The sequence below is a fragment of the Melanostigma gelatinosum genome, assembly GCF_949748355.1.
Source record: "Melanostigma gelatinosum genome assembly, chromosome: 23".
Lineage (NCBI taxonomy): Eukaryota > Metazoa > Chordata > Actinopteri > Perciformes > Zoarcidae > Melanostigma > Melanostigma gelatinosum.
Genome location: NC_136656.1, coordinates 16,041,342 through 16,058,008, shown reverse-complemented (window position 1 = coordinate 16,058,008; position 16,667 = coordinate 16,041,342). Strand labels below are relative to the sequence as shown.

Below are 16,667 nucleotides of genomic sequence, written 5' to 3'. Positions count from 1 at the left end.
TGCAAGGAACAGTGTGATGCTAATGTCCTGTAAGTCATCCCTGCAGCCTCTACATCACCATACAGTCCGTACAGCAGAGGAGACGCTCTGTCCTTACACTCTGATCTGCAAAATCTTATCCTGGCTTTTACTCTTTCTGAAATATGAATTTGTCAGCATGCAGAATTAAACCATGATGTTGAGTGGCAAAGATAAAACATGTATCCACTAACTACAGACTTTGAGATCTGAGATGACTGACAGGAAACAACCAACAGAGACAAAACACAGCATCCAAGAGTTTTATTGCCACCAGAACATCCCATTGCATTCATATCAGTACTGCTGACTCACAGAGAGCACGCGTGTTCTTTCTACGCATCAGACATACGAGGCCTGTTTCACAGAAGAAGTTCTGAACTGATGCAACATGTGTGTGTGTCACTGTGACTTCTGTTTGTCCCACTGCTCTGGTGTGAGGGTCTTCTGTTCAAAAGCGTGGATCTCTTTCAGCTCCTCTGCCAGGCACGTATTCACCATCCTGTTCAAACACAACACATGTTAGGAGTGTGCGCTGCATGTCCAGTAGTCCAGTAGTCACAGGAGCGCTGTGCATTCATCACACACCTTTACTTTGGCTCATTCAATCCATCTAGATGTTTTAATACGAGTTGGAGAGTCTCCTCCTCTCCAATATAATGGGACCATGCCACCGGGCTTGTGGTGCTCAGAGCGTAAAAAAAACTCAACAGCAACGTCTCTTTCCAGAGGTCATGACCCGGTTACTCAAGATGATCCACACACTTTGTTGTGAGCAGTTTGATGCAGCAACTATTTTCTTTCTAACAGAGTTCCTGCATGAAACAGCACTAAAGGTAAGAGGACACATATATATTATATATATATGTATTTGACTTCGACTTCGGGGTGAACTGTCCCTTAAGTCTGTCGTGGTTGATAGAGTGCTGACAGGTTTGTATGATAGGTTTGATTATTTTTCAAACATAAATTAAAATTAGATTTGATTAATAAATTGGAAAACAGCACATCTCTCCGTACAGTACACCTTACAACAACTATACCTTCAGACACTATGTGTGAGATCTACTCTGGTAACAGCAACAGGAGGAGGAACCCTTACAGGTACTTTCTTTTATCAAGTTGATTTAATGGTGAAGTTCTAGGTTGTACATTTTAGTTTTTGACAAGAAACTTGAGGCGGCTCATCGTGGATTAATAGTACATGAAGCTAATGGTAAGTGTATGTTGAAGTACATGGGATCAGTGTTTTGTGCTATGCTATTGAATTGGGTGTTGAGAACGGTGGAATGTCACAGGTATGTCTGGTATTGTGACATGCCTGTTTATAAAGCACTCTAGCAACAGAGGCCTTAACGTTTACAGAGAGCACAGCAGGGCCACCTTGATGCACCTTCAGCTTTGGTTAATAAGCTTCTACTGTAACTTCTTTCAGCAGTTATTCCAACAGCTAAATAAATGACCTGGTATGAGATGACCTATAGGTGTGACTACCGTCACTGCTTGTAATGTCTTTCGAACTAAACTGATAGCAAAGATGTATTACATGCTAGTTACAGAGTGTACTACCTGTGTCTCTGTAACTACCTGTGTCTCTGTAACAGCGGCTTGCCCTCAAACTGGGACGACACCACCAGGACTTTGTAGCTGGCAGCACATCTGTTGGGTGACGTATCCTCCACATCCTGCAGTAGACAAGATCAAAGTACGTGTGATGATGAGCTCCATCTTGCTACCTGGCTCATTTTTTGTACGTATAGCTTTTATACATTACATTACAGTCATTGAGCAGACGCTTTTATCCAAAGCGACTTACAATAAGTGTATTCAACATCGGTATTCAGGAGAACTACTAGTCAGATATTTTATGACACTATTTCTAGTCAGAGTGAGTCACTTTGGATTTTGTTGTAATCAACATCCAGGGTGGCATCATTACATTACAGTCATTTAGCTGTATTAGTTATTCAGAAACAAAAAGGTGGAGCAGTGTTTGTGTTTACATGATTTTTCATTTGCTTGTTAAAAGCTAATGTTCGGTCTTGTATTAGCTGAGGGGCTGCTTAGCACCACATCGCACAGCTTAACCAAACTCCACTCAAAAAACATTCAATTTAGTGGCGCTTTACTTGTTGGCCATAATATTACACGCGCACACACACACACACACTGACGTTGAGCTAGGAGAACATGTAAGTTAATACTAATAATACACAGAAACCTACCACGTGTACAGCCGCAAGCTCCTTGGTAAGTTTATCCCGGATGTGATCCGATGTAACAGCCATCTCTGCGTGAACAAAACATATTCGGTCAAAATAGTAACGTTAGATCACTAGCAATGGGGCGACGTTAAATGTGTATAGATTTCTAGTCAGACACATATAGACTGTAGACATACTGACACCGGAAGTAGTATAGCAATGCTCGAGTTTAAAATGTCTACATCACAGTTCACATATTCACAGTGTAGTTCTAATTTAGAAGTTTATCGTTACCAAAGGTTGTGTATTAGACGGTGTTCTCGCTAATTCCAGTCACCGTGCGAGAGGGGCGGACATCATAAGTGACCGAAGAGTGTGTGTATCTATGACCAATCAGCTGCTGTATGTACGCCTTATGGCCGGGACACATTTTTAAAATAGCGAACAACAATATTAGGAGTCCTTCCAGAAAGACGAACTAAATGTGAATCGTGATTCATATAAACAAAAATACATATTTCAAATTGACGCAGTTTGAAATGTAGCACTATTAATTTGTTGTTATACATGATATGAGCGTTTTATTTGCCTCACAGTGTGACACACTGATTTCTTTTCAAACATATTTTATCAGGCAACGTCAAAGGGTACTAAGACATACACTGTTTACATGCTAACGTTAACTCATTTCATTTGTTGAAAGTCAGTTATGCGTAACTATGCGTATGCATTCGGGCAATGGTACAATTAATGTTGTCTTAAAACTGGCAGTATTAACTTAATCTATTAATCTTAATTCATATGTCTTGTTTTTGTTCATGCTTTGACTAAGATGTACATAAGTCAGCCAACGTTATGCTAACGTTACTTAGCTAATTCCATGGATGCTCTAGCGTTGAAGCAGAAGCTGCAGAATAATACCCCGCTTATTTCCTTCCGCAATGGTTGTCGAGGTAGAACACTTCTTTGGTGTGTACATGTTGTACTGCACCAATGTTAAATTCAAAGGCCGTATTTACATCGGCTTCACGGTGAACCCTGAGCGCAGGATCGGACAGCACAACGCCGGGCGGCACAGAGGGGGAGCTAAGAGGACCAGTGGAAGAGGACCATGGTAGCTATGACCTAATGCTACTCTATTACATGATGAGCAATGTGTAATCACATCATTAGTTACATTGTGCTCATCTTCCTTGTCTTTTCAGGGAGATGGTCCTCATAATACATGGCTTTCCCTCGGATATTGCTGCCCTTCGTGTAAGTTTGTTTTTTGATGAGACTGGACAATATTTTGTACCAAAGTTAATACCATTAAATCTGACTATATTCCATTCAAACATGCAGCGTCAACAGTATTCACCTGAAATGTCTGTTCTCGTCAGGGTGTGAAAGCAAACAGCGCTTATACTTTAGGTGCTTACAGAATCAATTTGAAGACATGGACAGTTATTGTAATGTGTATTTACAGTCAAAACAAAACTGTGTTTCCCAATTTAGAAGAGTGTGATAAACAGTGAGAGTCATTGGTTGTCATGAGAACGAAGTAAATGAGAAACAACCTTCATGAGCTGATTGTTTCATTATGATCTAAAGCAGAAATACATAACCAACATTCATCCCTTCACAGTAAATTACAAAGAACACAATCGACTCTGTGTTGCTGTTTTCTTACATGTGAAAATTACTTTCCTCGAACGCTGTCATTTCTTTTGTTCTTCACAAACAGTCAGGAATGGACTAAGGGACCTTTGTGCCAAGGATAGATCTTGAGTTTAGTCCTGGATCAATGGTTGTTGGGAACATTTGGTCAAAAAGGAGTTCATCTCTGCACTCTCACATTTGTTGCTCTAAACCTTCATATCCACCATGTAACTACACACACAAGAATACATTTGCACAGTAACGATTTCTAATAGAAAGACAATCCATTCATCTTTTGGATTGCATAGTAGTACATACTGTGATTGTGATTGCTCTCTCCAGATTCAGCTTCTACACGAAAGAGTAAGACCAGATCACCTCAATGAAAGCATCTTCTCACTCCCATTCTGCAGATACTGATGAAACAACATTCATCATTTCAGTTTCAATAGCTTTCTGGAATGTAACAATCGAAAGACAAGGTTTTATTTGGTTATTCCACAGCGTACATTACAGACATTAGGTCAGTGACTCCACAGGGTTTCTTGTTGCTTTCAAGACTTCAACTCACCCGGAAATCTAATGCTGCTAAATGCAGAGTGTCTGTGGTCCCTTAGATATGCTCTCTTAAAACATACAAAGTACTGACATATGTTAAATACATCCCTCTATCTATTTATTAGTGCAAACTATGCTCCTTGAACCTTAAATTCCTGGTGTCCTTTTTCTCACTCTGCTCATTTACATATCATATTCATTTTTTTTAAGAAAAACAACTGAATCCATTATTTTGATTTGATCAGAAAACCCTGCTTTATTCTCTGCCTAATTCACGCTATCATCATTATATTCGTAGTTTGAGTGGGCGTGGCAGCACCCTCACTCCTCCAGGAGTCTCTCCCACGTCTCCCGGCGCTGCAGGAAAGAGTCGAGTCTACAGTTCCACTGGCGCGTCGTCTCCAACATGCTGCGGGCGGCGCCTTGGAGCAGACTGCCGCTGACGGCACGCTGGCTCAAACAGGAGTACAGGATGGACTTTGAGCCCGGCCTGCAGCCTCCGCTGCACATCCCCATCGCTTTTGGGAGTGTGAGAGCCAAGAAGAAGCTGCAATGTGCAGGAGAGGAGGAGGAGGAGACATCCAAGTGTTTTCTCTGCAAAGAGCTGGTCAAGGTAGAGTCTTCTGATTATTGGAAATGTAAAGATACTCTGCTTTTTTATTTGAGGAATAGTTCAACAATATGTTGTGAAATATCTTCAACCCGACATGTACATAACTGTGTAATGTAAAATGACAGTCCGTCACTCTAGCTGTTTCCCCCTGCTTCCTGTCGTTATGCTAAGCTAGGCTAACCATGTCGTGACTCCAGCTTTGTACTCTGCACACATACATAGGATTAATTATGATCTCCATCTGAATATCTCACACCTAGAAAGATAGCAAATAAGCATGTTTTACCATCATGTAGAGCAATTTAACAATACTAAACAGTTGCAAAGTGGTTAGCATGCTAGCATGCCAATACTTGCATGCTAATGTTTGCTAAGGCTAACTGTCAGCATGTTAGCTTGTTAGTATATGCCAACATTACAGACCAAACTGTAAAAATGAAGAGCACAAAATACAACATCAACTTATAACTTAATTACACATTTAGCTTTGGCTCACAGATGAAAACTATCTCTCACCTGGACCAACAGCCTTTCTGATAGCAGGTAGAGCAATGTCAGAGTTATGGTACGTTCTGTAGTCTGGAATTTCAAAATGTAATAACCTCAGTGGCGGGCCGTGCATTTTATACCTGGGCCTTCACTGCTGTTGAAACACCTAACGGTTATTATTTGTTTCGAGTAAAAATTAAGCTCAACACCTATAAATACACTTAGTGCAGAGTGCAGATAGCGTTGCATGAATATGCGCACGGGATGCTGCGTCATTAACGGACAATGCCGTAACAAAACTGAGGAGCTAAAACAGGTATTCCACCGCACACTGAAGAGCACGGACCATTCAGATATTACTCAATATACAATATACACCAGAGACACATGAACACAGGAGTGACGCTACGATCACTCCTCCAGGAAATACACAAAACCGTAGTTAGTTACTGACGAATTTATTCGAGACAGTTGAGTCTCCCCAGTTGTATTTCTTGAATACGTTTTAATGCGTTTGAGGCTGAAAATGTCCGCTCACAGAGGCAGCAGATATTGGGATTGTCACCGCCCAACATGTCAGGCTAGCGTCAAAGAATACGCCCAACATGTCAAACTAAAGATCTGATTGGTTGAACACTATGACAATCAACAATATCGTCCCGTTCACTTAAAGGGCACATGGATGCACTTGTGAGTCTGCAGGCCTCTGGCTCTGTTCTACCTAGAGACACAGAGGTGAGATCTGATTGGATAAAAGCTCTACTTAAAACAAGCTGCACTGGAAGCAGAGCAACTGAGGAAGACAGGAACTGTGCAATGGGAACATAAGATAATGGGAAAATATTATTATAAATTACAATACATGTAGTGTATTTAAGAAAAATTATGAAATTATAAAATAGATATAACTTTGTGATTCTGTCTAGACCAGCAGAGAAGGCCTTGCAGGCCCTGACAGCCCTCCACTGAATAACTTCCATTTCAATACAATCAGTTAGTTTCAGGCAGCATAGTGAATTGTCGGTCCATACTTCTTTTTACATCTCTTCTTTTCCGCAGGTGTCAGAAAAGCTGAGCTGTTTCCACCCATCCTGTGGAATGAGCGGTCATGTGATCTGCCTCGCGAAACATTTCCTGAAGTGGGAGCCGTCCCACCTCCTGCCAGTGGAGGGCGAATGTCCGGCCTGTTGTCACTCTGTGCTGTGGGGGAGTCTCATCCGCCACAAACACTGCTGCTTCGGAGACCTGGAGGAGATCACACCGTCTGCATCTCAGGTTGTAGACGATATACACATATGTCTGTTTCATATATTGGATTTTTCAATGTGGCTCTACCTAGCTAGATATAAGTGTTACCAGTGAATGTAGTTTCTGCTTCACTAATTGGTCCTCTGATCTCCCACAGAGCCACTGGGCAGATGAGCTGCAGACATGAGTGGAGCCGGCAGACCTTTTAAGTCCTGGTTGAATGACCTGCAGCGTCATAGAGCATTATGTAGATCAGGCATGTCCAAAGTCCGGCCAATCACGGCCCGCGGTCAGATTTCATACGGCCCGCAGCTTCGGTCTTATAATGTGTTAGTTATGGCTCGCTAGCTCTGTCAGAATAAATAAATCATACAAATGTAAAGATGTAATTCCTCCTTTCACCACACGGCAGCACCGTTCTAATGCTATCTGGCTCTGCATCCCTGCCGCGAACCCTTCTCAAATCATTTCTGCGATGGCGACCGCAAAAAAAAAGAGAAAAGTTGACAGTGAGGGCCGCCGCTTTCAGGAGCGGTGGGAATTACAATACTTCTTCACTGAAAATCGAGGCAATTGTGTTTGTCTAATTTGTAAAGAGGCGGTTGCCTTGTTTAAGGATTTCAACGTAAAGAGACACTACGAGACTAAACATGCTACAACGTACGACAAGCTAACAGGGAGTGGCCGCGCTGAAAAAGTGAAGCAACTCCAAGCTGCTCTGGCATCACAACAGCAATTCTTCACGCGGGCCTCTGAGTCAAAGGAAAACATAACAAAAGCCAGCTACGAAGTGGCCATGTTAATAGCTAAACATGGCAAACCTTTTACTGAAGGTTCGTTCATCAAAGACTGTGTCATGAAAATGGTGGAGAACATTTGCCCCGAGAAGAAGCAATAATTTATGAATGTTTGCCTGGCACGCAACACTGTGGCACGGAGAGTTGAGGACATATCGTCAGATATTCAGAGACAACTGGGGGACAGGGGAGGGGCTTTTGATGATTTCTCATTAGCCTGCGATGAAAGCACCGATGCATCTGACACTGCACAACTACTTATTTTTTTAAGAGGAGTTGATGACAACATGAACGTGACAGAGGAGCTGCTTGACCTCAAAAGCCTTAAAGGGCAAACCAGAGGAACAGATTTATTAGTTTCTGTTTGTGAAGCTGTTGATGATATGAAACTACCGTGGAGTAAAGTTTCTGGGATCATTGCCGATGGTGCGCCTGCCATGGCTGGTGAGCGAAGTGGATTGTCCACATTGATCTGCAATAAAGTCAGCGAAGAAGCAGGTAACGCTATCAAATTTCACTGTATCATTCACCAGCAGGCTCTCTGCGCCAAACATCTCAAATTTGACGATGTTATGAAACCAGTGGCAAAGGCAATCAATTCTATTCGCTCTGAAGCTCTAACCCACCGACAGTTTCAGCAGCTCTTGCGTGACATCCAGGCTGAATACGGTGACGTAATATATCACAACGATGTGAGGTGGCTAAGTCGGGGGTCCGCACTGCAGCGATTTTTCTCTCTCAAAGAGGAAATTGGACATTTTTTGGGTGAGAAGGGACAACCAATGGAAGAACTGTCCGATCCTGTATGGCTGGAAAATCTGGCTTTTTTGGTTGACATACCAAAGCATCTGAATGCGCAATACAACTTATCTTCAAGGAAAAGATGCAGTGGTGAGCCAGCTATACGCTCACATCAAGGCTTTTGGAACCAAACTGCAACTTTTCCAAAGACACTTGTCCCAAACCGAGCCCTGCACCGTGCACTTCCCAGCTTTGAAAGAGGTCATTGACAGTTTCCCACAGGACAACATCAGTGCGCAAATGAAGAGTTACGCAACAGCTATCGCATCTCTTTCTGTGGAATTTAACAAACGCTTTCGGGACTTTGCAGTTATTGAAAAGGACATGTTGCTGTTCTCTTCTCCCTTCTCCGTGGACCATAAGGAATTCACTTTATCAAATTTGGCCCTCTTTGCAAAAAGTTTGGACACCCCTGATGTAGATCATGTGTAATGGATGTGCCGGTGGAGCAGGAATGTAGTGACTTCATAAAAGCTGTCCCGGAGATCTGTGCACAGGTCCAACATCTCTCTTCCATTTGTATCATTCTGTTCACAAAGGGTTAGGGTTAGGGTATGTTTAAAATATTCCATGTTTGTGGGGAAAACACTTGTAATGTGTGTTACAAATAAAGCGATGTTGTTCTATAGAGTACATCAAGAATCATTTTCTGTCATCTATGCAGTGGTAATAGATATATAACTCAAATAAACACATGTTGTAGGGAGGAAGAGCTCAGGTGGGACTAACGAAGGCTGCATTCTAGTCAGCTGTTCCAGGTTCAGGGTCCTGTTGTTCTTGTCGGCTTATTGTCTTGAGTTACAGGATTACACACATTTAACTCCATCATCCATCCATATTTAATGGTATTACTTTGCTTTTTCCTGCGATGACAAGTCATTGTTTTATAAAGTCTTTGTAGCAGGTTCTCTGTGGGTCTGGGGAGCACAATGATGCCAGCACACGGTGGAATGACGGTTTCAATGGTTCTTTATTGTTTTAAACCCTAACGGGCCTGGCCGGGTGCTCTCCTGCCTCGCCTCCGAGCACACGCCGCAGGAGCTTTCCGTCCTGTCCGTCCCTCGCCTCCGTCTCTACTGTGGGATTAAATACAGCCGTGAGTGAGACAATCAGGATCCGTTCCAGCTGCGCCTAATTAAGTCCCTTGCCGGCACCGTTCCCCGAACCACTCCCACACTCCGCCCCCTCCACAGCTGAGCCACCCACGCCCACCACCACATACCCCCACCGCCCGACTTAGGCCGGGGAGCCATCCGGCCTGACCTACTCCCCCCCCCCCCTTGAGGGCGAGAGAGGAAGTCGGCCACGACCATCTGCGCCCCCGGCCTATGGACCACCTTGAAGTTAAACGGCTGCAAAGCCAGATACCACCGAGTGATCCGGCCGTTAGTATCCTTCATGCGGTGGAGCCACTGGAGCGGGGCGTGGTCCGAACAGAGGGTGAAAGAGCATCCCAGGAGGTAGTAGCGCAGGGAGTCGACCGCCCACCGGATGGCCAGGCACTCCTTCTCCACCGTGCTGTACCTGGTCTCCCTCTCGGATAGCTTCCGGCTGATGTAGAGCACCGGGCGGTCAACCCCCTCTACCCGCTGGGACAAAACGGCCCCCAGTCCTCTGTTCGATGCGTCAGTCTGCAGAGTAAAGGGCAAAGAGAAGTTAGGTGTAAGAAGGAGTGGTTCTCCACAGAGGGCGTGTTTTACCTGCTCAAACGCCAACTGGCACTGCTCCGACCACTGGACCGGATCTGAGGCACCTTTCTGGGTCAGGTCGGTCAAGGGGCTGGTCAGATCTGCGAAGTTGGGGATGAACCGCCTGTAATAACCCGCCAGCCCCAAAAAACCCCTAACCTCTTTTTTAGTCTTGGGCAGCGGGCTGGCTGCGATAGCCGCAGTCTTGTCCACCTGAGGGCGCACCTGCCCGCCACCCAAGTGGTACCCCAGATACCGTACCTCCCTCCGTCCAACCACACACTTCCCCGGGTTGGCGGTGAGCCCCGCCTGCCTCAGGGACTCCAGCACCGCACCCACACGCTGCACATGCTCCGCCCAGGTGGTGCTGTGGATGATCACATCATCCAAGTAGGCGGCAGCATACGCAGCATGCGGACGCAGCACCCGGTCCATGAGGCGTTGAAAAGTGGCTGGGGCACCGAACAACCCAAAGGGAAGTGTGGTGAATTGGTATAACCCAAACGGAGTGGAGAAGGCCGTTTTTTCCCTGGACTCTGGCGACAAAGGAATCTGCCAGTAGCCCTTGGTTAAATCCAGTGTCGTAAAAACCCGTGCAGTGCCTAGTCGGTCCAGGAGGTCGTCGACCCGGGGCATTGGGTACGCATCAAATCGTGACACATCATTCACCCTGCGATAGTCCACACAGAACCGTATAGACCCATCCTTCTTGACAACCAGAACAATGGGGCTACACCAGGCACTGTTGGACTCTTCTATTACACCCATCTCCAGCATAGCCGCTAATTCCCTCTGAACCACTTTTCTTTTATGTTCAGGTAACCTGTAGGGTCGTAACCGCACCGTCACGCCCGGAGGAGTCTCAATGTGGTGCATTATGAGGTTTGTGCGCCCTGGCAGGAGGGAGAACACATCGGCAAACTGTTCCTGCAACTGTGCAATGTCTGTTCTCTGGGTCCCGGAGAGGTGGGCTTCACAAAGGAGCGAGGTTGGATCGGAGGATTTTGGAACCTCCGGCCCCAGCTCCTCCCTCTCAGGAACCGCGGACACCAGAGACATGGTGTCACACTCATGCCAGGTGACACACTCATGCTCAGCTGCATGCCTTAATCTATGTAAAAGGTAGACTCCTCTGTCACACACACAGAGTGGCCGTACCTGCCGAAGTCTCGCCTCTGTCTCGTCGGTATCGCCAACGCTCTGGATCACAGAGGAGGGACTGGCTCAACTGGAGCTTGAAAACAACATCTCCGAATCGTCAGCGCCGCTAAACAATATGGTTGTTGAAAATAACAACGAAGCCAGTGAACGAACATCTCAAACCGGGCATCCTTTGCAAGAAGTGTTTGGACTTCTGCTGCTGCTGGACCAAGGAACCATAACTGATTTAATGAGCCATTCGCAGTTTTACTGTACCGGCCGTGTGTACTTAGACTTGCATGGCTTAATCTTTGAGACAAGCATATGCTACTGGCAGGATCAACCAGGTAGCCAATCCTAACTCACACACACATACGCACCCCTAAACGTATACCTGTCTTGAGCCCCTTACCTTCACCCTTACCTAGAGCTGAACAATATGCCCAAAAGTGTTATAACAATGTTATTTTTCCAATAATTATCACGATATATATTTAATGACAACAATAATAATGCTCATTGTACAGCTCTAATAGTATTCTCCTTAGGATAGAACTCAAGAAACCAGAAGGTTAATTATGGTTTATAATATACAGTTATTTATTATCAGAACAGGTCGGGACATTGATTGCTTATGTACAGTTCAAATACAGCTTATTACATTACAGTCATTCAGCAGACGCTTTTATCCAAAGAATAGAATTCAGATTCTATCACATTCATACGCTGCAGGCACAGCTGTGGGAGCAATTTTTGGGTTAAGTGTCTTGCTCAAGGACACATCGACATGCGACAACCAAAGACTTGCTCTGGAACTTCTGACATGAAGAAACGAATGGAATATCTGCAGAGTATTTGACTAGAAAGAAAGGATAATGAATAACAAACAGTAGAGGGCAGCAGTATGCTGTTGCCACATCCAAAGAAAAAGAAGACGATTTGAATGTGGATAAAATAGGTAATATTATGGCGCATATCTTTATCTTAAATAATTCTTGTGGAATATTTTATCGTGAATTTTTCGAGAGTGTATTATCACCCAACCCTTACCTTAAACCAAGTGTGACCCCTCACAGGTCTTTGACCTGAGGACCGGCCAACATGTCCTCACGTTCCTAACATGTCCCCGCTCTGAAGGTCCAAAACTCTTAGCAGGCCCCACAAAGATAGATGTACAAGTACACACACACGAGCATGTTCAGTTTTTAGTGAATGATTGGTTTTAACAAATTAGTGAAAACTACACATGGAACATGTTTCTAACCAAGAAAATCATAGTTTTTTAATGATTCCATTGAGTTATACAGAATATTTAACCTCCACTAAATGATGATATGACAGATTCCACTTCTGTGCAGTTCATGTTATTGATCCCCAGAGGAGAGAAAAACATGTTCACAACCACAAATGTGTGTTCGCCCAAAGAGAAAAAGAGAGCCACAGAGCCACAGATTGACTGATCAAAGCACACAGCTGTGCTGTCTGACCCTGAAAACCTCACAGCCTGCTCTCAATAACACCTCTTGGAGACCTCTGTGCTTTGAGTGGGCTTCACTGGACTCAAACACACACACACACACACACACACACCACACATCATATACATGCGCACGAGTGAATAAACGCTTTGTGTTCTCCTACGATGATTTGTATTGTAGCTGTATTCATCTCATTTATATTCAAAGCCCACTCTTTACATGTTGTTCACTTGATTACAGACCTGTACCTCACGTATAAAGCTATACACATATGGACCTGATGTTGGACTGAAGCCCTGCTAATGATCAGTGGCGCTCCCACAAATGTTTCAAAGGGGTGGCCAGATGGGGCCACTGAAGCGCCATCCATGATTATGACCAAAATAAGACTTCAAAAATGGTTCTTCTTCCCCTGAATTCAGCACATTTTCACGAGTCATTTAAAGTAAATGATTCTACTCTGCTCCTCCGCGAGTCGCCACCTTATCGTGGTGGAGGAGTTTGAGTGGCTCAGTGATCCTGGGAGCTATGTTGTCCGGGGCATTAGCCCCTGGTAGGGTCTCCCAAGGCAAACAGGCTACAGGGGAGAGCCCAGACTAAGAGCGGTTCAAAACGACCCCTATGATAGTTAGCCCACGGACTTTAGCCACCTCGCCCGGACCAGGGAAACTGTTAGCCTCCTCGGCTCGTGACCTCCAGCATTCACTGGGGCGGTTTGCAGCCGAGTGTGAAGCGGCAGGGATGAGAGTTAGCACCTCCAAATCTGAGGCCATGGTTCTCTGCCGGAAACCGGTGGATTGCTCGCTCCAGGTGGGGACGGAGTGCCTGCCTCAAACGAAGGAGTTCAAGTATCTCGGGGTCTTGTTCACGAGTGAGGGTAAGGTGGAGTGGGAGATCGACAGGCGGATCGGTGCGGCTGCAGCAGTAAAGCAGGCGCTTCACCGGACCGTCTTGGTGAAGAGGGAGCTGAGCTGGAAGGCAAAGCTCTCAATTTACCACTCGGTCTACGTTCCTACCCTCACCTATGGTCACCAACTCTGGGCGAACAAGCGGCCGAACAAGCGGCTGAAATGAGCTTCCTCCGTAGGGTGGCCGGGCTCAGCTAACAGATAAGGGTAAGGAGCTCGGTCATCAGGAGGGAGCTTGGAGTCGAGCTGCTACTCCTTTGCGTCGAAAGGAGTCAGCTGAGGTGGTTCAGATCTAATTAGGATGCCTCCTGGACGCCTCCCACTGGAGGTTTTCCAGGCACGTCCAACTGGGAAGAGACCCGGGGAAGACCCAGAACACGCTGGAGGGATTACATCTCCCAGCTGGCCTGGGAACGCCTCGGGATCCCCCAGAATGAGCTGGAACATGTTGCCGGTGAGAGGGAGGTCTGGGTCAGCCTGCTTGGCCTGCTGCCACCGTGACCCGACCCCGGATAAGCGGAGGAAAATGGATGGATGGATGGATTCTACTCTGGACACACACGTACACACACACTCACACGCACACGCACACACACAGCAGCCAAAAGTCTAGCAGAAACTTGCCGGCCGATGTGTTAGTTGAGGAATGAATAGATTTGATACGCAGCAGAGCTTCCTATGAGCGGCGCACACATTTTAAACATCAGTGTTGCCGTCCATCATGTTCATTTGACAGTGAGGAGAAAAGTTGTGTTGACGGTTAATATTCAATTAATTGTGCAGCCCTATAACTGAATTTCAGGAATTGTATCATGCTGTTGTAGTGAGGCTCATTGGAGGAATCGTAATATACTTTGGCGAATGTTATAGAATATATGATGTGCATGGACTAATACAGGCAATGCTGGTATGTAACCAAGTATATTTACTCAAATACAAATATATAAGGTACTTGTACTTTACTTGACTCTATCCGTTTTAGTTTGAGTTAAATCTTGTACTTTTTACTGCTTCAGTCCTCAGCTGTAGTTTCTTGTCAGGTGAGTTCTTCCTCAGCTTCCTGTCCAGTGAGACGTATCTCCAGATGTGTTGCTGTTGAATGTTGTGATAAACTGAAGGAAGTGTTCCTTTATGTGTTGACACAATTCTCTTCCTTCTTAAGCTAAATAGACAAATTAACATACCTCTTGGATCAGCTGGAAAATGCACCATCACAAAGCTGAGGTTCTAGTGAAATCTAGAGGCTGCAGTTACGTTCATCATTTAAGCTGTAAAAATATGAATGAAACACTAGTCCACCTCGTGGTTCATGGTGCAGGGAAGTCAGTTGTATATCTTTATATCTTAGCCTGATAGAGTGCCTGATTCGTGTGCCTGCATTGGAATGAATGCGCTGAGACGTTCCATGTGGGAACAGGGCGGATCTTTAGACTGGACCAACTTATTTTTCGCATGGGGGTCGAGCCTACTTTATCAAGATTTTTACTGACTAATCGCCCTCAACGTTCCAAATAACACCCGTGACGGTTTCAATGGACTATTCCGGACCTAACAACGTGTCATACGACTAAATCCACCAATCACAGGCCTTAAAAATCCCACACAGACACTGAGTCGCAGCAGATTTTTTTCAAGGATGAGACATCTGACATCTGGAAATAACTGAACATGACTGAAAATTATTGCAAACTGCTTTATTACCATGTATTGAACACTCTTAGTGATAAAGAAAGTGAATATATAGTTAATATGTAGTTATATAGTATATCAAATTAGAACAGAGCAGGGCAAAATCTGGTTCAGAAAATCTGAATTTTGTTTGAAATTCTGTACTCAGACCTCATTTTATGCTGGCCTGCTAAGTAAAATTAGCTTGGACAGACCACAAACCTGTTGTGCTATGACTGTGGAGTGATTTAAGGGTTCATTTGGCATTATTTAAAAAAAGAAAAGTTCAATGCAGGTGCTTTTTTTCAGGCGAACATGAAACCTTTTCAGTTTGAGCTGTGCCATAAGTGTATCAGTTATTAACCAGTAACATATACACAATAATTACACAATTGAACACATCTCACAAGTGTTACCTGTATTCTGGCATAAAAATGATTAAAATAGACCTTGTAGTTAGAGCTGGGGACTCTCTTGAGTATGGGAATGCAGTTTTCGAGCAGAGGCCTAAAAATAGGGCTAGGGGGCATAGGGCTATAGAGGCTAAGGATCTTTCTCAACCCTTCCGGATGACCAGCGTTTAGCCTTCCACGTTCCCCGCAGCTCTCGATATTTATTCTCCGTCAACTCCGAAGTCATCCGCCCCCGCCTTCCAACAGCCCGGGAGGAGATCCCGATTTCGGCATCCCATCCCTCGACCCCACGACCCTAATCCCCTTATCCTTTCACCCCACGACCCTCATCCCTTCATCCATTACCCTACATCCCCACGCCGCTCTCCAAACCACCGGAGATCCTGACGTCATGACTCATCACACGGCCGAAGAAGCCCAGCCATCGATATCAGTCCCTCCAGAGGGCCAGGTCGTATACCACCTTCAAGCTCCCTCCGTGCCAGAGACATCTCACCCTGCAATGTTTTTCCCCAAACTTCACTATTAACCCAGGCACATTCATCTCTCCATCCTAGCATCCTTTCCTTTCCCCTTACTTCTACCTTTCATGTCCCACCCACCTCGGCCAACTTAAGCTAACTCCTCCCACCGCTACCGGCTACCCGAGCTGCACAGACTGCTCCAACAACAGGGAACAGGTAGGTAAATGGCACAGCTACGGGAGCAGCTCGGGGTTGGGTATCTTGCCCAGAGACGCAACAGTTGTTTCTTCCTGCTTATGCCGTCCCCCCTCTCTTCCTCCACCCCTACCCCCACTAGCCTTGCCCATCCCACCTTAAATGCTCCTCCTCACTTCCACAGCTTCGCCAGCAGACAGTTCCAGCGTCCTTACGACTTATTTTCCCCGACCTACCAGTTTCACTTCAGCCACAGCAGTCGCATCCGCTCGATCATCCCCCGTGCCATACGCTCAGGCAACAGATTCTCACCGGTAACTACATCAACCTCGCTCAATTATCGA

At 45.3% G+C, this 16,667-nt stretch overlaps 2 protein-coding genes across 3 annotated transcripts; one reads left to right on the top strand and one right to left on the bottom strand.

Annotated features, from left to right (window-relative positions):
• Positions 1–267: 267 nt before the first annotated feature.
• LOC306796208 (bolA-like protein 2) lies at positions 268–3,283 on the bottom strand. Of its 2 annotated transcripts, none has more exons than XM_079295033.1 (4): positions 3,144–3,283; positions 2,244–2,308; positions 1,606–1,703; positions 268–520 (listed from the first exon to the last, which is right to left on the bottom strand). In XM_079295033.1, exons 1-4 carry the CDS (start codon positions 3,199–3,201, stop codon positions 421–423), a joined length of 321 nt encoding a protein of 106 aa, XP_079151159.1. In that variant the 5' UTR covers positions 3,202–3,283; the 3' UTR covers positions 268–420. The 2 variants fall into 2 exon arrangements, with proteins under 2 accessions (XP_079151159.1, XP_079151160.1); XM_079295034.1 differs by lacking the exon at positions 3,144–3,283 and adding an exon at positions 2,517–2,649.
• Positions 3,164–7,108, top strand: slx1b (SLX1 homolog B, structure-specific endonuclease subunit; the record flags this gene model as incomplete). The annotated part of the gene is made up of 5 exons (XM_079295032.1): positions 3,164–3,336; positions 3,428–3,479; positions 4,720–5,034; positions 6,583–6,798; positions 6,929–7,108. 5 exons carry the CDS (start codon positions 3,164–3,166, stop codon positions 6,956–6,958), a joined length of 786 nt encoding a protein of 261 aa, XP_079151158.1. The 3' UTR covers positions 6,959–7,108.
• Between the last annotated feature and the right edge of the window lie 9,559 nt (positions 7,109–16,667).